The 22,199-nt window shown below is 47.6% G+C and overlaps 1 protein-coding gene across 3 annotated transcripts in view; it reads right to left on the bottom strand.

Moving 5' to 3' along the window:
• DNAH1 (dynein axonemal heavy chain 1) overlaps positions 1–22,199 on the bottom strand; it is a 157,207-nt gene that overhangs the window by 4,940 nt on the left and 130,068 nt on the right. For all 3 annotated transcript variants that reach the window (XM_019475610.2, XM_059715419.1, XM_059715420.1), the window contains 12 exons: positions 21,944–22,139; positions 20,704–20,855; positions 19,453–19,649; positions 19,079–19,223; positions 17,133–17,291; positions 16,286–16,417; positions 15,253–15,423; positions 13,979–14,158; positions 7,416–7,592; positions 6,365–6,535; positions 1,372–1,502; positions 619–763 (listed from right to left, as the gene is read on the bottom strand). In XM_019475610.2, the coding sequence (XP_019331155.1) occupies positions 619–763; positions 1,372–1,502; positions 6,365–6,535; positions 7,416–7,592; positions 13,979–14,158; positions 15,253–15,423; positions 16,286–16,417; positions 17,133–17,291; positions 19,079–19,223; positions 19,453–19,649; positions 20,704–20,855; positions 21,944–22,139 (1,956 nt within the window). The remainder of the gene's footprint in view (positions 1–618; positions 764–1,371; positions 1,503–6,364; positions 6,536–7,415; positions 7,593–13,978; positions 14,159–15,252; positions 15,424–16,285; positions 16,418–17,132; positions 17,292–19,078; positions 19,224–19,452; positions 19,650–20,703; positions 20,856–21,943; positions 22,140–22,199) is intronic.

Raw genomic sequence — 22,199 nt, forward strand, 5'->3', positions numbered from 1 at the left:
TGTATATCATTAAGGAATAATAGAACTGTAATTACACAAATCCCTGCACTGCAGCTAGCTAATGACCCCCAGCCAATCAGAGTACAGGATTCATTTGATGAAGAGCTGAGTAACCGTATGGTCACTATACAAATATGACTCCTACAACCAGTCAGAGCAAGGAGTTACAGAGAAGCAAGAAACAGTGCTGGTCTGCTTTGATCTTTGCAAGGCTGGACCAGTCCCATGCAAGCTGCACAGCCCTGCTACAGCATCTCTGTGAGCCTGCATCCCTACTATTCCACCCAATTAGAGTACAGGATTCATTGGACACAGGCCTGAGAAATGGCTGCCATTCAGGCTGAATTCCTTGGTGGTTTTCTCATGTGGGAAGTGCTGTAGGAAGTAGCATACAGCCCCCTAAGCTTGTTTCAGTGTGCAACCAAATTGGAACCCTTTGAAAGGAGAAATTCTAGTGTCGTTACCCCACTGTGCCTGCAATTTAGTCATCTTTGTTCGAGTCACAGGCTTCCTCACTGCAAAGAAAAGCACTTCACACTTTGCTGTGGTAATGTCCCTTACTTGACTGGCCTAGCACTATGATGGCTACTGTTGGTAGAGCAGCCTGGTGGACAGTACCTTGGTGTTCCAGATCTCTGGGACAATGTTGTTATACAGGCTGTTGGCCATCAGCTCTAACTGGGAGGACATCACCACAAGGCCCTTAAGAGCTTTCAGCAGATCCTTCAGAGTCTGTGCAATTATCTCCAACAGCCGATTGTACCTGAGCAACAAATGAGATTTTTGAGGCAGCGAAGTGGCCCAAGTGCATCAGCAGTGCCTGAGCTTTCTCCCAAAAACCAGTGCCACTCAGCGACACCATCCTTGTCTTAATGTAAAAACAAGATCCTATGTGATACGCGGTTCCCATTTTTAGTCTTACTGCTCAGGCTGCCTGTCTAAAAATTCAGTGAACATTCTTGTGGTAAGTGCTGCCTCATAAATGTAAAGCCCTTATCTACATGACTACCACAAGCAGGCTTTCTGTTCTGAAGTCCTTTGCTCCAGCTGCAGGGTGAAACCCACTGAACAATCTGAAGCCCTGTATTGAGACCCAACAGAACAGGTGAGATTTTAAGGCCCTGGGCCTTAACTGCAGCTGCTCTGGCAATGTTGACACCTGAGAGGGAGAGGTACAGGTACTGCAGCCCTACCCTGTGCAGGGGGCATGTGGTACCTTCCGTAATTCCTCATGGTCAGCTGCAAGAGGCCTCGCATGGTATTTCTTCCCCCAGGATGACAGCTTGTGGGGGGGATGCACAGTGATATCCCGCCCCAACAAGGGAAGTTGGTCACGTGCCTATGCCCCTACAGGTGGTTACAAACCTTTACCTGATCACCTCCTGCACCAGCACCGTGTTCATGGACTCCTCATAGAGCACTGGATACTTCAGCATCACGTCCTTCAGGTTAATTGGGGCAGGGAGCTTCTCCAAGATGTCTTTCAATGTCTCCTCTACCACCTAGAAGGTAGATGGAATAGGATGAGAAGATGCTGTGGAGACTGCTTCTGGGAAGTGAATTTTGACCAAGGTCAAAGAAGAAATGAACAGGTTTTTTTCAGGTCCACACTTATAAGTTTAGCAGGAAGGTTCTTTCTACTTATGTCATCCAAAAAATGCTCCTTGGGGGAATTGTTGGGTATCTCCTGACCTTCTGTGGAGGTCTCCCTTTAGGAGAGTCCTTAGGGGACTTAATAGACAAGACGAGTGGGGAAAGACAAGACAGCAATGCCTGGAGTGTTAAACCTCATTTAGGGAAGGCAACTCATAGCCAGAGACACAGGGTTGGTTAGTGTAAAATAAGGTGATATGACACTTGGAGAAGCACCCGTCTTGGAGACTGCCTGGTTAAAGGAGCCTTTCCTAGCACACTTCTGGTTATAGTCTCTACATGTGGAAGAAGCTTCTTGTTGAAACCTAGTGGACTGTCTGCTGAAGGCTGTCAATGTATTGTGGCTAGTAAGTGGTAGCACAGTTTATGCTGCTTTCCTGGTTCTTTCTGTGAGGAGGCACAGCCTTACCCTATGGGTGGGTGGAAAAATGGGCTCTAATCTTAACCCAGTTGTCACAAAAGCAGTGTTTCAAGTATGGATCTACTAAATACTTGAGAACTCAGTGCCCTGAGTTGGTGGAGCAGGAGAATCTATCCCAGTTGCAACTGGTAGTTATGTCCACCAAAGTTTTGGGTGCCAAGAGGTGGAATCAGGAAAGGTCCTCACTAAGCATGTTCAGCTGGAGTTCTTTCCAGAAAATGTAGAACATGTCTAGGAAGCCAGAGACCAATGGCAAGAGGTGCATGAAGTGGAGGGATGCAGGAGCCCAGGTCTCTGCCTATTCCTTCCCGGACATCAGATGTCTGTGTCCCTGGTGAGAAAGTAACAGCCCTTGAAAAAGGGGGAGGACTAACTTGGCTACCTGCAGCTAGTATTGCACCAGGTACAGAAATCCCCTTAGTAATGGGGTGGACATGGATGCAACAGATGATTATTGTGGTAAGTCACAGTAGGAAGGACTCCAACCTCAGGGCCCCAGTGAAGGAAGCGGGGGAGGAGACTGAGGTTACTGAGTGTGTAAGCAACTAGCAGAGATGCTGCTGGAGCTCACAGCTTCCAGCAAGGGGAGGCTTCAGTTAGTCCTGCAAGCAAAGATAATTGATTCTTTGATGGAGGATGCCATATATGTGGGAGTAAATCCCTTTCCAGACAGCCTGAGAGGCATGACTGAGTCTTGATTCAGATTAGGAGTGCTGAAAGTTTTCCTAGGATGAGTAGGACACAAATCAAAGATACTCCAGTAGAAGGGGAAGGAGACTCCAGAGAGGCCCTTGGACAGCAGGCAGTACCTGCAAGGAATAGTGTAAAATTACAACAATAGGAACAAGCTTGCCCTATTGAACACATGGAAAGTTTACTGGACTTGACCAAAGGGTATTGGCAAACCCATTTGGGCGAACTTGCCAAGAGGAAGTCTGTTTTCAGCATGGACTTGGGATTGTATGAGTTCAAAGTGCTATTTTGAACTGAAGTTGGTCTAATAAAAGATACCAGATTTACCGAAAGAACCGTGTCTGCCATGTCCTTAGACCAACACGGCTACAACCTACACCCCAATAAGTCTGAACTGAAGCCATCTTTGAGCCCTGTCAGTCAAGGGTTGACTGCGGTGTATTTTCTGGAACATTTGGTACCCCTGGGCTTTCAGGCCTCACAAAATTGCCAGGTCTCAAGGGCAGCAAAGGTTTTCCAGGTGTTCCAGGCCACCTTGGCTTGAATGGGTTGAAATGACAAATAGCATCTCCAGTATTAACAGGACTGCCAGGTGTACCAGGCTTTCCCATCACTGAGCTGTACAAAAAGGGTAAGACAGGGTGATCTGGACTACACCAGTATCTGGGGGAACGTTTGTTCACCAGAGCGCCCCAAGGGATGACGAGGTCGAATGGTCACAAACTACTACAAGATCGTTTCAGGCTGGACATAAGGAAGAATTTCTTTACGGTCCGAGCCCCCAAGGTCTGGAACAGCCTGCCACCGGAGGTGGTTCAAGCGCCTTCATTGAACACCTTCAAGATGAAACTGGATGCTTATCTTGCTGGGATCCTATGACCCCAGCTGACTTCCTGCCCTTTGGGCAGGGTGCTGGACTTGATGATCTTCCGAGGTCCCTTCCAGCCCTAATGTCTATGAAATCTATGAAATGTCAGAGAGCTCTTTGTTCCTTAAGCAGAGACCTGGTTTTAGATAATTCAGATGTTGACAAATCCCTTGTGGTTTACACAGAGGTCTCAGAAACCAGGCTGGGGGCAGTGTTAATGCAAGCAGTTCCCCAAAGGGAGAGAGAGACCCCATTGAGTATCTGAGGGATAAAACCTTTGCTACATTTGAAAATGTCTGGCTCTTAAGATGTGGGCTCTGAAGGAGTTGCAACCCTATCTATATGGAAGATGGTTCACAGTGTACACAGGTCATTCATTCATTACTTGCCTGGTTAAATCAGATGAAAGGCGCCAAGACCAAACTACTGAGATGGAGCCTGGCCCAATCGGATTTCAACAAGTAGGTATTTCACATTCAGAGTAATTAAAATATACTACAGATGCACGAAGAGGAAAAATTGACAATTCCTGGTTTCCTGCATGCAGTAATCTGGCTCAGTTCCATTTTTAGAGGGCCAGATATGACAAAGAAAGGCTCAGTGGGTGGGGGGTGAGTTCTAGCCTGCAGTTCTGGTGGGGGGCTCAGTGGGATTAGGCTTTGCTGTCAATAGTTTCATAAACAGGACACCTTTATGCCCATTTCAGCCCAGGGAGAGATGGCAGCATGGGCCTGGCAGCAAGGTGCTCCCTGCCTGGTTCTCCACAAACGGACTACCTAAGTCACAGAAGCTGCCTCCATATTTTGTGGTCCTGGCGCAGAATCAGGTGCCATTTTCACGACAGAGAGCAGCGCCCTGCCCCTCCCTCCATGCCTCTGATTAGCCGAGGGGCCCTGGAAGTCTCGACCCTTCCTGGAAATTGATAGATGCCCACCTGTCAATCTCTGGGAAGAGGTTTGGGACTTCTAGGGCCACTCAGCCAATCAAAGGTGTGGGGTGGGGGAGCCTGCTGTGATCTGCCTCGAAAGTCTCCCTCTCTTCCCCCCCAGTGCTTCAGGATGCCAGGGCTTCCCACCTCTGTTTGCAGCTCCCTTTTCTTTTTTACCCTATTCTTTTTTGCAGTCCCTGTGCTTATTTGTGGCAGACCTACCAAATTCACAATGTCCATGAAAACTGCAAAATTGTGACTTTGTTAGGTCCCTACCCATGACCTTCTGTTTCACTGTATTGGGCAAGTGTTGTCCCATAGGTTAATAACATAGTTTTGAAACTTTCATTGCACGTGTGGCTGACTGGGCCTGAGGAGAACGGGTGAAGGCTCTGAGAGGGCTGAGAAAAAGTCTCAAGGAAGAAGGAGAGAAGGTCCCAGGGAGGACTGAGGGAATGGGAGTGGCACAGTAAAGACAGCTTGTTTTGAAGCAGAATCTGCAGTGCTGTTTGGGGCATCGGCAATCTGATACCCCTCTTCTTTGAAGAACAAAACATCCCCCGCCATTCCACGTTGCTGATCAAAAAGAAGGATCTCTTGGTGGGGGTGCTGCAAAGCACCAGGGAAGCCAGGGCCTCAGAAAGGCCAGTCTCAAAGCCAGAGGCTGCCCCTTGTGAAGCCACACCAGGGATGGCTGCAGGGGGGACTCTTAGGAGAGGGAGGCCAAAGAAAACTGCTTCTAGGGGAGTCCCAAGGCAGAGCTTCTCTGCAAAAGCAGCATTGATTTTGTATCACCAATGCAGTAATCCCATTGGGAAGCAAACCTCTCTGAGACGCTAACGCCAGATCAGCTGTTGCAGGACTTCCCAGATTCCCATCAGACTTTTTACCTAGTTTTGTTCCAAATGAGTCTGCAGTGGGGATGACAAGGGTACCAGATTCCTTTATCTGAGGAGGCACAACACTGTGCCCCATCAGAGCTGCTTTTCCTGCAATATCCTTTGCCATGTACATGATGCCCACAGGAGCTCAGTGAGTTTTCTATGAAAGGGAGACACTGAAAGGCAGGCCTCTGGGGTGGGAGGCAGCAACAGTTGTACCAGGTTACTGGTTTTTTGCATGAACCTTCAACTAAAAGCAGGAAGGATGCTATAATCCATCACCATAGCAGGTGTAAATTCCCTGTGCTAGGACAAGCTGAACCACAAACATCAAGGATTGGACAGGATTAAAACTGACTGATTGTACAAGGACTGCAAAAGACTAGGAAGAATGGAAGAAAGTTATTGCTACATCAAAGGTGCCCCAACAGTCAGTATAGCCTCAGCACTGACTTGACTTGACTTGACTTGACATGAGACAAGCCAGGACTGAGGCTAGCAGCTCTATGAAAATCATCAGGGGATATGTGAGGAACAGACTAAGTCTGGATTCCTATTTGATATCTGAATGATACCCAGGGTTGTATAGTGCTCCCTAGCTTCAATCCTGACTTGGGGTGGGGGGAAGTGCACCATCTATGAACCACTGGTAGTACATTTTGTAACACCTGCATTTTCCTTGCATGGGGAGCCTACGGGGGGAGGTGGGGGTGGAAGGATCTTCCCTCCAAGAACCGACAAGGTCTGACGATCCTAGGTCTAGAAGACTCAGCATGGGCAGAGCTGGGGGGTGATACTGCTATAGTAAAAAACAGTATCCAGTGTGGACTTCACATTGCACTGTTCTACCTGGCAACACAAAGCACAGAACAGAGCATGTTATCATGCATGTGGCAACCCCAGGCACTACAAATACGCACCTCCTCCCTGCTTTGGCCTCCTGAGGCGGATGTTTTTGGCTGCAGCTGAACAATGGCCCCAAGCAGGGCAAAAGTCTCATTCTGAGCAAAAGTGATGTTGGCATTATCATGCAAACCAAAAATCTCTGGGATGTCATTGAGTGGCAGGCTCTTGATGTATTGGAGGTAGCCCTAGAGAAAAAGAAGCATGTAGGTTGGAGGAGCAGAGCATTACTAAAGATGGCTGAAAGGAAGCATAGCACAGCTATGGAGGTATGGGGTCTGTTCAGATTGTTGTTGACCCTGTCTGGTACATGTGCATTTACCTGTTACCCTAATTTACTGGCCTTTCTACAGCCTTGGTTCTTATCAGGTGATACCTGTTTGTTACAGTAAAATGTAACACTCCCCTCCAAGTTAGCTCAGGGTTACATAATGTTGTTCACTCTCAACGTGATGGCTCAAAGGCAGATGAAGGAGAGGGGAGAATTCAGAGTGATGAAGGTTGTGGCAGTGCTGACATATGAGAGAAGGTGGTGAGAAGCCAGCACGTGCTATGTAGTTTGGCTCCAGGAGGTTGTGAGGAGTTTGAATGTGAGGGGAGTAGTCATATAGGCATTACGCCTATAGAGTGTTACAGAACCTAGAGCCTAACAGCAGTAAGACTTGCACTGCTTTCTTCACGTTGATAACCAAATATGCTAAATAATAAACTATACCAATACTGTGCATTTTACAAAGGCTAACTTCCTATTTGGGGCATTCTGCTGATAGCTACCCACATATCCAAAATCACTCTTCCCACTTCTACTGTCAGCAGAGACCTTTATACAAATTGTCTTCTACTGTTCCACTGGACACCTATCATTGTGCCTATTGTTAAACAGGGCACAGATTCTGATAGATGGTATGGCTTTGTGGGCTGTTATCATCCTGTGTTTTCCTCTAGTGAACAGGAAGAGTACAGCATTGTTACAGATGACCTCACAACATTACAGTCACATGATTCTGTTTTGCCTTTTGCTCTGTGAGTTTAGGAGCATGCGTGGTGTTCACTGGCTGAATTACTTACATTATGGTCATATGTAGTGCTGATCTGTTTGTAGATTCCTGACTTGGAATAAGCAAAATCTGGAGTTAGAACATCTGGCTGGTAGAAATCTTCTAAAATATTCATGATGCAGCGCCTGTCCCAGTCATCAGTCACTCGGCCTCCATAGTTAATCTCACCAGCTGTGTACTTCAGCACCTGTCAAAGAAAATAGAGAAACTACATTAGAAGTGCTATCCTACCCTAAGCAGATAGTGGCAAATGTCCAGCTGGCACATCAGTGTGGATTTCAGCAAGGAGGAAAATGAAGGAAAGAGTTGGCAAACCCTTGGCACAGACTGCCTCGCTGAATGGTCAGGTACAAATTTCTAGTCCTTAGCAGTAGGGAATACTGCAGGAACTGCCCACAGTGGTGAGGGTGAATACAACACCTCTAACTTATGTGGTGCTTGGACTTGTGGACAGTAGGGCCCATCAGAGCAGAGCCTTGTTTCACCTCCAGCATACCTGCTGTGCTCATGACCTTTTGGGGTAACCAAGAACAGCCTCTTTGGAGAGCTGTGCAATGGGAGTTAGGATTTGTGCCTGGAACATGCAGCACAGAGCAGGCCTAACTGCATCTTTGGCTGCACCTGGGCTCTTGTGTGACTGCAAAGAATCCCACTGATCTTTCCACAGAATTCAGATGAGAAGAGGAACAGCTGTAGTTGGAGGCAGCTTCTGAAGCTCCAGCCATCTAGCCAGTGTCTGCTAAATTGCTCTGGTACAGCTTCATTACTGTCCCTACACTGTACTTGATAGCTGTTAGGCGCTTAAATCTCTTTCCTGACTTCCCTAGATGCAACTAGTCCCCACACACGGACTCCATGTATGCACATGTATTACAAATACGTTGCAGGGGACTGAATCTTATTTTGCGTTCTATGCGTAAATGGCACACGCAGCTGCATAACTACAGTCTGTGATTCTATTTTACCTGGCATGTGTACCTGCTGGAAAGGAAGCGGCAGTAGTAAGGGCTGAGGACAGTCCAATAGCTAAGGGCCCAGGGCTCTTGCCCAGTGAGCAAGAAACCCAAGTTCTAGACCCTCCTCATCCAGAGGAGGCCTAAGCTCATGTTTTATACTTCTCAGCACAGTATCCTAACCACCAAGCCATGATGCCTCAACAGTTCTTTTGCCCTCCTCTTAAAGCTGGTCTACTACACCTTGCACTTGACAGTTATTGGGTAAAAGAGAGAGAGCACTGGAGAAATTATCTGTCCTATGGGGAATAAGAAGAGTCAACCTAGAACCCAGGGACTACTCCCTCCCAGGGCAGCATCCATCTTACTGAGCCACACACCCTCTAGTTTGCTTTTTCTTCCCAGCCTTACGTACTCCTCCATCTTACCAGTCAGGTCGGCCAACTTCAAGGAGAGCACTGGAAAATAGGCTAGGTCAGGGGTGGGCAATTATTTCGGCTGGAGGGCCACTTAATGAGTTTTGGGGACCTGTCAAGAGCCACATCCATCTCTGTCTCTGCTCTTTTTTCTTCTCTTTCTGTCGCTCTCTCTTCTCTCCCCTTCACTTCAGAACTCTGGCAGAAGCTGTAGTTCGCCAGGAGCCCAGACGCTCAGCTGTGGACCCAGGCAGGAGCTTCTGCCACACCAGGTGGGCAGTGGCATCAGAACCTGCTGACAGTGTCACAGCTGATGCTGACACCCACCTGGCATAACAGAAGCAACTGCCTGGGTCCAGATCTCAGTGTCAGGGCTCTTGGCGAACTACTACTTCAACCAGGTTCTGAGGAAGGGAAGGAGGGGGAGAGAGAGATACACTGCCACCCACCTAGCGCAGCAGCTCCTGCCTGCATCCATGGCTGATGCTGCTGGCAGGTTCCACGTTGGGGCACTGGGAAGGAGCTTCCACCATGCTGGGAGTGCAGTGGATCAGGTGTGGACGCTGCCAGCAGGTTCTACATCTAGACTCCTGAACCTGTCCATGGCATCCACAGCTGAAATGCTGCCTACCCGCTGTGGCAGAAGCCCTGCCTACGTCCACAGCTGATGCCTGATGCTGAGCAGAAGCAGTCCTGCTTGCCTGTCCAGCACCATGTGGCAGCCAGAGCTGGCAGCCATCTGTGGGCTGGATCCAGCCCATGGGCCATATTTTATAGAATCATAGAACCGGCAGGGACCTGTAAGATCATCAAGTCCAATTCCCTGCCATAGGCAGGAAGTGATTGGCCTCAGACGAGCTCAACAAGGTGCCTGTCCAGCCTCATCTTGAACACCTCCAAGGAGGGTGACTACATCACCTATGCTGGGAATGTATTTGAGATTCTTTCTAGAAAGTTTTTTCTTATGTCTAGCCTGAATTTACTCTCTATTAGCTTATGCCCACTGATCCTTGTCCTCCCTTGAGGTGCCTTCCTGAAGAGTTGCTCTCCTAGATCTTGATACTCACCCCTGATGTACTGGTAGGCGGCTATCAAGACACCTCTCAGTCTTTTTTTACTCACTGAACAGTTCCTGGAGTCTCTCCTCATAGGGCTTATCCTCCATGCCCTTAACCATGAGTGGCCCTTCTTTGTACCCTCTAAAGTTTATCCACATCCTTCTTGAAGTGCAGCATCCAGAACTGGACACAGTACTCCAGCTGTGGCCTCACCAGCACTAAACAGAGAGGGAGGAGCACCTCCCTGGATCTACTGGCAACACATCGGCTGATGCACGCCAGAGTTCTATTTGCCCTTCTGGCGACTTCATCGCACTGTTGGCTCATATTCATCTTCCGATAGATTGTAACCCCCAGGTCTTGTTCAGATGCTGTGCCAGTCAGTGGACCACCACCCATTGTGTAGTTATGATGAGGGTTCTTCCTACACAGATGAAGGACCTTGCACTTCTCCCTGTTAAACCTCATCTGATTCCATTCCACCCATGAATCCAGTCTGTCAAGGTTGTCCTGGATCTTTACCCTATCCTCTGATGTGCCTGTGTTTCCCCATAGCTTGGTATGATCCGTGAACTTGATCATCAACATTTCCACCCCCTTGTCCAAGTCATTAATAAATATTAAAGAGCACAGGTCCAAGCACTGATCCCTGAGGGACACCACTGGAGACGACCCTCCAGGATGAGGCCTTCCCATCGATTACAACTCTCTGGGAGCGGCCCCTAAGCCAGTTGTCCACCCACCTCATTGTAGACTGATCCAACTCAGTACCCTCCAGTTTGCTTGAGAGAATCTCGTGGGAGAGGGAATCAAAGGCTTTGCTGAAGTCTAAGTAAATGATGTAAACCTTGTGCCTCTCATCCAGATGGCTAGCTACCTGGTCATAGAAGGACAAGGTTTGTCAGGCATGATCTACCCTCAACAAAACCATGTTGGTTGCTTCTTAACATCCTGTCAGTTACCAGCTTGTAACTGATGGTCACCTTAACAAATTTTTCAAAGATTTTACCCAGGACCAAAGTCAGGCTGACCGGTCTGTAGTTTGCAGGGTCATCCCTCTTATGTGCACCACATTGACAAGTTGTGGAACTCGGGAGTGGTCCCGGATGACTGGAAGAGGGCCAAACAACTTGGCCAGGTGGCACTGATATAAGCTCATCCAGTTCTTTCAGTTCTTTGCAGGTCATCAGGCCCAGCAGACTTGAAAACATCCAAGTGTTGTAGGAGATCCCTCACCTATTCAGGACTGATTACATGTAATCTGTTGTCTTCCCCATGTTCCCTGGGCCTCCAGTCTGATTTGGGAATAGTGACATGGAGTATGTATTTAAGAGTGCTGCCTTTTTGCAGGCATTGTCTGTGGGCTGCCCCTGAGTATTCAGTAGGAGTCCCAAAGTGGATCCTGATTTTTTTCTTGCTCCCTATGTATGTGTAGAAGAACTTTTTGTTGTCTTTTATGCCAGTTGCCAGCTTGCTTTCTATGCCTGCCTCAGCTTTCCATGTTTCATACCTTCAGGCCTTGGCGATACAGGTGTATTCCTCTCTGGTTGACGAGCCATTCTTCCATTGCTTATATGCTTCCTCTTTCTTTTTCAATAGCTCCCAAATATTCCTGTTGAGCCAAGCAGGTCTCTTGGCTCCTTTCCTACTTTTTGTCCATGTGGAGATGGCCTGTTTTTGAGCCTTGAGAATTGCCTCCTTAAGGAAGCACCATTGTTCCTGGACTCCCAAGTCATCCAGTTGCTGGTTGCAGAGGGCCTTTCTAACTAGCCTCTTGAATTTGCCAAAATCTGCCTTCCTGAAGTCCAGGACTTCTGTTCTGCTGACTGGTTTCCCAGTCTTATGATGGATGGTGAACCTTATCAGGTCATGATCGGTGTCACCCAGAGTACCACCAATCCTCAGGTCGCCTATGATGTCCCCCAACCCTTGGTCAGCACTATATCCAGAGTGGCCTTACCCCTAGTAGGCCCTTCCACAACCTACGTCAGAAACAGATCATCTACTGTTGCCAAGAAGTTGGCTGACCTGCTAGGGGTGGCTGAGCGGTCCTCCCAACACATGTCTGGGTAGTTGAAGTCACCCATGACAATCATGTCTCTAGTGCTAGCTGCCTCAATCAGCTCTCCAGAGAATGCCTGATTGCACTCTTTGTCTTGGGAGGGAGGCCTGTAGTAGACTCCCACCATCAGGTCTCCCTCTCCTGATCCCCTTTGTATCTTGACCCAGAGAGTCTCAAGGGATCCATTCCTGTTCTCAAATGTGATCTGCAGGGAAGGGTACCGCTCTTTCACATAGAAGGCCACACCTCCTCCCTTCTTCCCAACCCAATCCTTCTTATAAAGCCTATAGCCCTCAATATTTAGTGTCCAATCACGTGTGTCATCCCACCAGGTCTCTGTCAACCCAATCAGATCGAATTCCTCAACCACCAGGAGTGCCAGTTCCTCCTGTTTATTTCCCATGCTTCTGGCATTCCCATAAAGACACCTGAGCTCTCCCCTAGCCGCCTCAGCTTTTCTGTCATGCTGCCAGTGTCTCAAGATGTCAGTAGTTTTCTGGATGTTCATTACTTGAATGCCCTCTCGTGTGTCATTGTGGCTAGAGGATTCGTGCACAGCAGTGAAACCTTCTCCCCAGCCCCAAGACATGCCTAGTTCAAAGCCCTCCTCAACAAGTCAGCCACTCTTGTAACAAAGAGCTTCATCCCTCTGCCTGTGAGATGAAGATCATCCCTTGCATGTAGACTGCTGTAGTTAAACCACGTCCTAAGGTTGAGGTATCCAAAGCCCACATGGTGACACCATCTCCTAAGCCTTCGGTTGACCTCCTCGATGCACTCCTCCCTCTGACGGCCACAGCCTCTGACTGGGAGGATTGAGAAGACCACTTGTGCTCCTATGTCCTTGAGCTTCACCCCCATGGTCTTGTAGTCTCTCATTATCCTCCCAGGGCTACTTCTTACCATGTCATTGGTGTGCACATGGACAAGAAGCATGGGGTAGTGGTCAGTAGGGCAGACCAGTTTAGGGATCCTTGCCATAACGTCTCTGATCTTGGCTCCTGGAAGGCAGCAGACCTCTCGAGCAAGGGGGTCTGGACAACAAATGGCTCCTTCTGTGCTCCGCAGCAGGGAATCTCCTAGGACTATCATCCTACGTTGTTACCTTGCTGGAGTTGGCTGACCCCGCACAGATGCATCATCTATCTGTCGATGGTGTGAGGGCTTCATAGCTGTTGTGCAGGGCTATTGGTGGGACAACTGATGCACGTTGTGGTTTCAGTCCTGATGTCATCAATGTCTACCTGCTCTCAGTTGGGGCACCTTGTTCAGGTGCACTCTTCTGTCCAGTCTCCATGGCTTCCTTCTTCAGGCGCAGGGCCTGGCAGTAAGCATCAGTCTCTGCCTCGTGTTCCCTAATGATCCATAACCTGTCCACCTCCTCCTGTAGCTCCCTCACCCAGTCCTCCAGTCTCCAGCAGCAAGCACATCCCACAAGTGGGAGTGCTCATGCCCCTAATCCCAGCATCCAGCAGACGTGTTTGCAGCCCTTGCAGCCTAGAGTGAAGGGTTCCATCTGCATGGAGACTGGGACCATAGGTTCTGTCTGGGTGGAGGGCTCTCAGGTACCAGGGGAAGGATGCCTAGGGGTGCAGCGTGTACCCATCACCATATTGCAGGGTGAACGCTGGTTGCATGGCTGCCTGGGTGTATGTATAAGTGGGAGACCAGGTGGGTGTTATGCCTAGCCCATGGCCTGGTGGCTACAGCACTGTGTTGGAAAGCAGGAATCAGGTTCAAGACCCTTTTGGTGAGTCTCCCACTGCCTGGCTGTTAGGAAACTGCCCGGTCTCTAACTTCTGCTAGTTGTGGTTCTTCTGTGACTAAACATATGGGGCTTACCCAGACTTGTACACACACCTGAACAATCCTATTGGCCAGAGACAGGCCTAGTGAGTATGTCCTAGAGTTTGGCAGGAACTTGCATGTACCCAGCTAAACAGCAAACTGTGCACAAGTGTCAACCACTGCATATGTGTCATTTTGATGCATAAAGGGGAAATACGATTTAGCTCTTGCTACATGCACTAGGACCCTCTCCATGGCCCACTCTAAGGCAAGGCAGCCCAGCAAACTGTCCCTACCTTGTATGGAATGTCCGTGTACTCATTCAAGAACATCTTTAATTGGCTGATGCAGATGCGGAGATCTCCGTCTGTGAACTCATACGGAATATTGAACCCCAGGGGTCCAAATTTCCTACGCTCCAACACGTTGCCATGGAACAAGCAAAGTGAAAGTAATAAGACTTTAAATTCTGTGACCTGCGGGGCATAGGAGCAAGGAAAGGAGTGTTAGTTGATATGGGATTGGCTTATAAGGAGACAACTTTGGAGGCAATGTACTTTCTCTTAGGCATGATGGCAGATGGACAAGCTAAGTACTTAAGTGATCAAATCTATCCATTTACTGAAGCTGATAGGAGCCTGATGGTGCAGAACATAGGCTCAGGCTACTCCATGGGGGATAGTTATGGTCCAAACTTTTCATACTTGGATGCCTAGGATGGAAGAATGGAACTCATTTCTACAAGATGTTGTGGCAGCTGACAGTTTAACCAAAATCAAAAAGGAACTGGACAAACTCTTGGAGGAAAGGGGCATCAGTAGCTGTTGAGCATGCGAGTTAGGGGTACAGTCTCTGAATCAGAACTTACTAATCCTTAAACGCTGGAGATTGTAAACAAGAAAGGAACAGTGGAAAAACCCTTGGTCATACCCTGTTCACTCTCTCATTCAGCATCCACTCTTTGCCACTGTGGGACACAGGATACTGGGCAAGATGGACCCATGGGACTCCTATACATGAGTGTGTCAGAGCAGACTTGATTAACTGAGTCTTCTGAAGTGTGGCAATTGCTGTGCTCCAGCAGCCGCCTGCATCTCGTGAATCAGTGTTCCCATGCTTAAAAATGGCAGTGGAGTTTCTTGAAATAAAGCTTGTCAAACAAGCATTAGGTCAAGTTCCCCCACTACCATTTTTAAGCATGGGGACACGAAGGTGCAGCGGTGCTTTAATTAGAGCAGCTCTCAAAGTGCCCATGGTCTGACCCAGTAAGTGACAGTTCTTGTGAAGTAAACATCTAATTTAGGTAATGCTCTTTAAAAAATGTGGGGCACACTATTTACACATGTGAACTCTCACATCAAATAGGCTGCTCACAAAGACAATGTTGGCTTTCTAGCATGAGAAGGAATTTGTTGTTGTTTAGATGATATACAGAGGAGCAGAAAGCTGGAAAGGAAAACTCAACCAGGGATGCTCTACAAAACCGTTAGCAGAGAAACTTGCTATGATCCATGATGAATGTGGCAAGCTGGCCATGGTGGAGAAGTGGAAGACAGGACATGGCTCTTACCTTGGAGCAGGAATTCAAGAAGTCATCACTCAGATTAGTGTACGACTTCAACAAATTTGCCTTGACCCCTCGTGGGGGCTCAATGGTCATCTTGGAGCCATTCTGGAGGATAGACACTGGGAACTGGTTACTAGGTAAACTAGTGAGCCAGAGGCGAAAGTCTCGGTGCACCTAGACAATTAAAAGGTGGCAGGTGCTTTAAGTGTTAAGTAAAGATACAGGAATTTGGGGGAAGTCCTCCTAACTGTGGAGATTGTCCTCCCTCATGACTGGCCAATAATCTTCCATCACAGATGACCCCCAACCTCCCCAGAAGACCCTCTTCCTCCTGACATCACCTGTCCTCAGAACCACAGGGATTTCTTTCAACAGAGGTACCCTGTTCATCTCTCCAACCCTGCAAAAGGCTTTTCAACTGGAAATGAGCACTGAGAATTCTCTAGCCCAACTATGGAGCTGTCTGTCAGGTTCTTCCAACAAGAGGGAAGAGTTCTATGGCAAAAATGCCTGGGCTGCATTCCTCCCCCAGGACAGTGGCAGTCACTGCCTTTGCCAAACAGATCTGGTGTAACGCAAAAGCCATGTTCCTTCCCCCTGCTGGGAGCCTGAGCAAGTGATAAGATGATGTCTCTCACCAGCAGGCAAATGGAAGGGGACGCACCAATGCAATGCTGTGTCTGCGGGTAAGAGTGAGGTGGTGACTGATAACAGACTCGCACATGGGGAGGAGGCAGTGATAGCAATTGATATTGTTAAGTTGAGATATAAATGTTAAGTCTTCACTATGGGGTGGAACTGCTCCCTAATCACACAGAGCAGCAGTGCATTGTGGGATTAGGGAGCAGCTGTGGCCTACTAAATAGGCAACTAGCCATAGTTGTGCTAAATGGTTTTGGGAAGTGGGGCTCAGGTTAGTCTCCTTTCTGTTCGCAGGAGTCTTCCTCTCCTTCAAAGCACAGGATGATGGTTAAAGCAATGGGCAATAAGCCTTAGCTGTGATTCAGATGAATGCCCCTGCATTCAAGAGTGTAACCTTGTCAGGATTGATGTTCTCAATGAGTCTCTCTAGTGCCGGCATCCAGCTTGGGGCCAGGTGGCAGTTCTGGAAGAAGACCCATTTCCCACGTTCCATTGCACTTCGCATCATGGCTTCTGCTCGGGGACCCTGCAAAAGGAAACAAGATCAGCCTCAGCAGCACCAGTTTACCAGGGCAACTGGATGCAGCACAACTTAAACCTGTTGGAATGTACCAACCTGACAGCTGCCATCCGGTCCAGCACAAAGAACTGAACTGCAGACCTGTAGAGCTATAAGTAGAAGGCTCTGCAGCTTGAATTAAAGGGCTAGGATCCAAAGCTGGAGCTGTATCAGTTCCAAATTTTCTGGGGGATCCTTAACATCCATGAACCAGAAACCCACTCACCACTGCATAGCCTTAGCTTTGCTTAACTGAGGGCACATGCTCAGCTTTCCATATTCCCAAACATGAGCCTAGCTAAACCTTATCAATGAACAAAGGGCAGAGGTTGGGTAAAATTCTGTGCCTGCCCTTTAGAAGTTAGTTTTGCTTTTCATGTTTTGCTATGTGCAGATTTTAAGTCTGTTCCACAAAGAGAATCTCAGAAAGAAACTACTGACTTATAACTAAAGGCATTTGAAGATGAAGGAGGGACCCACTGGTGAGTGTGTGAAGACAGAAGCACTGAATTCATTTCTCAGTTGGCAACAAATGAGACAGAGTGGTAAACTAGGGCCCTGAGGGGCATTTCCATTGGGAGTGGGGAGGGCTTAAGACTTTCTGGAGTTCTGGGGATAAACCCTGGTGAACGGGGATGGCTATTTCTCACAAAGAATGTGCACAGCAGTGCCGCTGGCTTACCTGACCCTGGCCCAAAGAAATGGCAGCGAGCTTCTTGGAGAACTTCATTTCTTCAGCAAATTTGTAAAGATCAGCAGCAGGGTCTGTCCCAGGAGAGAGGACGAATATCAGGGGGGTGGTAGAAGTGGACTCCTTGAATACCGCAGAGAGATCTGTGGTCTGGAAGAGAAGATGGATTTTCACTTAGAGTAAAAACTAACGATTGACACAGGGCAGGGTTGGTAAATGCAGGAGCCATTCCTTCAGAGCCAATGCACAGACTCTACCCTTATGCCCACTCCCCTGTCTGCCCTTGGTAATCAGTCAGCCTGACAACTGGATTGAGCCAGGACCTGATCTTGATGATCCTTCATGAAGCATCATGTCTTGTCCCCCTCTTCTTTCTGTGCAATCTACTTGTCGATGAATCTTCTGAAGCCTGATCCACGTATCAATACATTCAAAAACAGTCTTTCTATGGACTGCAGTAGGGTTCGTGTCTTGGTCCTTTCTCTTTAGTATCCATTCCAATTCCTTCCTCCTTTCCCTGCATCAGCCACTGTCATAAACCATATGCTTTAACTGAAGGACAGTGCCTTCCATTATGTGTTTTAGAAGCTCCAAGGAATCATTACTTGGTACTACAGTGAAGCCCTTCTGACAGCCAGGACCAAAGTCTACATTTAAGTGCCTAACTTTGGACAGCCATGTTTGAGATGCATACCTGCTTTTGGTGTTGCATTTTGAAGGCAGCCAGCTGAGCACACATACTTCCATACGCATATGCACATATATACATACACTTCTTTGTGCCCTGAACAACTGGGAGCCATAGCTTGGCAAATTCATATGTCCCTTCACAGATCATGTTCAACAGGGTGGACTGAACTGCTAAGCAAGCAGAGTCTGCAGAACATCTGCTACTTATTCTTCTGCCTCTGCATGTGTCAGGACTTCCTGACATCGTGGGCCTGGATTCTACATGCGGACACCTTTAATAAGAAATTAAAATTGCACCTTCAGATACCAAATTCCAATTCGGGCCCATCCAGTGGGAACTTCAGCCTGGCATGTGCTTGTGTTGCTGTGTGTCAGTGAGGTGTCACCAGCACAGCCCATAGCATAAATGTGTCCCATAGGAGACTGGTTATATCTGTATAATGCATCTTTATACTGATATAATCGTGTCTATACTAGGGGGATATATATTAGCTGCTGTTACAGTAAAGGGGTATAGCTTTCTATGAGGCCCTGCATGCACAAATGCTGATCTGAGTGTCAGAGCTGTCTATGAAGGATGTTGCATCTGAAAACTCTGCTTTGCTGCACCTGAGCATGACAAGTCTTTGCACTTCTGTGATACCTTTTACCCACTGATCTCCAAGGATTTTAAGCAGGTGAATAACTCCTTGTTACACATGGGGAAAAACACACAGCAATCCAGCTAGGCAGAAACAAAACAGAGAATGAACTTAAGCCTCCTGGCTCCTACCCTCAGTTGTAATCTCCAGCCATGCCTCCCCTGTGTCTGCCTTGGACCCTGCTTGCTAGTTTTCAGTATGGAGCTATTACTTTTACTAGTCGTGTGCATTATGACTACAGAGGCAGGGTGACCCAGTGAAGAGAGTGCTGACTTGGGACTGAGAAAACATGGATTCGCCCCATTCTCACCTCTGCCACTGGCCTGCTGGGTGACCCTGGGCAACTGACTTTACCACTCCATGCCTCAGTTTCCTCTTCTGTAAAAATAGGCACAATAATAGCAAGCTTTTTTACAAAGCACTTTGAGCTCTAAAGATCTAGGTAGTATCGCCTCAACTACAGATGCTGTGAAAGTCTATTCAAGCATCTGCCTCCTATAGTTGCCAGTCCTATTTGGGGCAGAGTGCAGTAGGTTTTGCATTACTCCCATCCCTTCTCAACCAAAGCATCCTCTGTGGCTCTTGTGCATAGTGCTGGCCAGCTACCTGTGGTTCAATAAAACGTTCATCCAGATTCTCAGTCACGAAGTCCTGCATGGCATTAGTGACCTTATCTCCTCTCAGGCAACGCAGGACCAGAAGCTTCTGGAATGAGTCCAACTTAGTGTTCCAAATCCCAGGCAGGGGCTCCCTGCAAGAGAATTACGTGATGAATTTGGGGGTTATATTCTGGGAATAAAGAGGGCTTTAAACAGATGCCACGTTCACTAGACTCCAGGAAAACAACTCTCCTAGATACAACTAGGTATGTATCAGGATCTTCTGAAGTCATTAATTCAGCTCCTTTTACAGGCTATTTTACTGTAACCTTAGCCGATCACAAGTCAGAATTCAAAACCCCTGATCAAAGAGGGACTCACCTGTGCGGCTCGGGGCTGTCAAAAATTGCTTGGAACTCTGAGATATTGTCCACAAAATCATCTGCAAAGCTGGAGAAATTGTTCAGGTTGCTTAAGGCCAAGATGTCGCCCCATGCTCTCTCATACAGCCATTCAGGAGATGGATTCTCTTTCATGGTTTTAATGGCACCTCCAGACAGTAGGTAACGCCATTCATCCTGTGGACAACAGGACACATTTGCTATGAGTGTATTCAGACTTGATGCTCTTGGTTGTGACTATGTCCAACACCATGAACCCACATCAAGAAAGTCCTATAGCAACTTCATGCTGTGGCTGTGTCCTATGTGTGTCTGCTAGATTCACAATGTGGCAAAGCTTATGGCAGGATACATTCGCCCATTCAGTCACTGGATCTGGTAATCACACCTCCTTCCCTTACAGTGCTCTGTAAATGAACTTCAGTCTTAACTCTCAGGGCAATCTCTGCTGAATGTGAGAAAGCAGATTAAATTATCTAGAAAGCCTACATCAGGTTGGCATACAGGTGATTCATTCCTTGCTACAGTCCTTCTTTCAGACCTAGGAGAAGGGAAAGGGTGTCCAGTACTGGGTTCACTCAGAAGCAACTCCAAAGAAGAAAAAGAAGAAAGGAAAGAAATGAAAAAGATGATGGCACTAGCCAGATGCCAAACAGGAAAGGAAACCTGGAGACTCATAATGTTGAGCCTGACAGCTTTATATGTTCTTCTTCTCAACCCCATTCAGCTTGGGAACAAAGCTATATCTGAGAGCCATTCCCTTGGAAACACCAGGTTATTTACATGAGATGAGATATCCTGCCATCACCCACCATGCCCTTTGTGTATGCAATCAAAAGGTTTTTTGATGACAGACAAATTCAGCCACTCATTACCCTGTGTTCTCTTAGTCATTCCCTGAGCCTTTTCCTCTGCCAAATTCTGCTGAAAGGTTTATTTTGCAGGCTAAACTGAAAGGCCAAATTACCCAGGAAGGACAACTCAAGGTTCAATTAGTCTTTTAATATGTTTGGACAACTCAGAACTTCAGCTAGTTCTTAACAGATGATCAGGATGAATATTTTTTGCCTCATGCATGGGAACTGGATGGGAAATATAAATCATCACAACCTGATGAAAAAATATAAGTACAGACAAAGTACGGCATCTCCAGTTTCAGGAGTAGGAGCAATGTAAATTTCATCAGCCATGGGGAATCATCCTTCAAGAGCCAGGGAAGCTGCTTACTCACCATGTTGATTTTCCCTTCATTCATCATGATCCTGACACACAACAGGAAAGCAAACATGAGCTTGTGCTTCTCAAACAGACTGCGGCACACGTTGCTGTACAGACTGAAGGTGACGTAGTTGTTTATGTTCACTATCCGCTTCTTCAGGGTGTCTGAAAATAGCCAAATGCAAACCAGCAATGCCAGGAGTAGAAAGATCTACTCTCAGTACCAATCTTTTGCACCCTATTGACTGGGAACAGGTCCCTTTTCAGCATACATGAGTGTCCTTATGTAAACTCTGTGATGAACTCTAGGCCCTCTTATGCCTTTCCCACCATGTCTTGGCTTCTGCAGCAAAGTCTGCTCTCCCTCAAGGAAGAATGGATCAAATCCTAGGCTATTTACACAGACACATGCTCAATTACTGACGAAGAACCTCAAGCTCCAGCCCATCATGAATGCACTTGGAATATTTCTGGTAATGCAGGTGCAAAGGCTGCTGCCATGGTCACCAAATCATGTCTTTAAAAAATCTCACAATTTGCATCTGGCCCTGGAGTTTGTATTACTTGTTGGATGCTTTTCCAGGGATTGCAGCAACATGACAGTGACAAAGAGAAAAGGTTGTCTAGGCACCAGTTTCAAGGGTATGCTGTGCTGCCAGCATCTTAAATGCCCTCATTTGTGACATTTTTTGGGTCCAACTAACAGCAACACCCTGCAGTCTTTGCCTGTGACTGGCACAATGGTCCAACAGCAGTGAGAAATGCTCTCACAGAGGGGTCCCCAGCAGGCCAACAGGGTTCCTTGCATTGCAGAAAACCATGCTGATGGCTTGCCATTCATAAACACTGGATTGAAGATGTCTGGACTCAAGGGCTTATAAAAGTTTGTTGCAGGACTAAAGCAGTCTCCCCAAAGAAGCAGCAGATGTCCTGACTGAAAAGGACATGCTCCTTATTCATGTTCTTATTAGGTGAGAAGTTGCCTGCTCAGATGAAAGTCAGTGTGGGGTCTGATCCCAGCAAGACTGCTTAGACATGACCTTGGACAGAATGAGACCCATTCTAGAGCTTCTCAGAATAAAGAGTTGGGGCCACTTGAGATCTGGCATAAATACAACTGCATTGGCTTTGGTGAGGTGCTTGCACAACTGATCACCAGTTTTTGAGCAAGAAAGGGAAGTGATCAAGTTTTCACATGTGCAAGGTGTCTTTTCAAGGGTCCCCTGCCCATGGCTCTAACCCGCCAAAGGTACCTGCTCTCTCGGAGTTTGCGATTCCTGACAGGAAGATGTTGAGAAACCATTCAAGAGAATACTGATACATGGGGTCAACGTTGGACAGGTCCGAGACACAGAAGTAGAGGATTTGTGTGCGCACAGCAACAGGCACATACTCCAAGCGAGTGATGTCAATGTCTTTTTCTGTCTGCTCAGCTATCTTCACTTTGGCCTGCAGAAATGTTTGGAGGCATCACAATGGGGCATTGTCTCATTTCTGTGAAGCAAGATG

This window comes from Alligator mississippiensis, chromosome 12 (assembly GCF_030867095.1).
Source record: "Alligator mississippiensis isolate rAllMis1 chromosome 12, rAllMis1, whole genome shotgun sequence".
NCBI lineage: Eukaryota > Metazoa > Chordata > Crocodylia > Alligatoridae > Alligator > Alligator mississippiensis.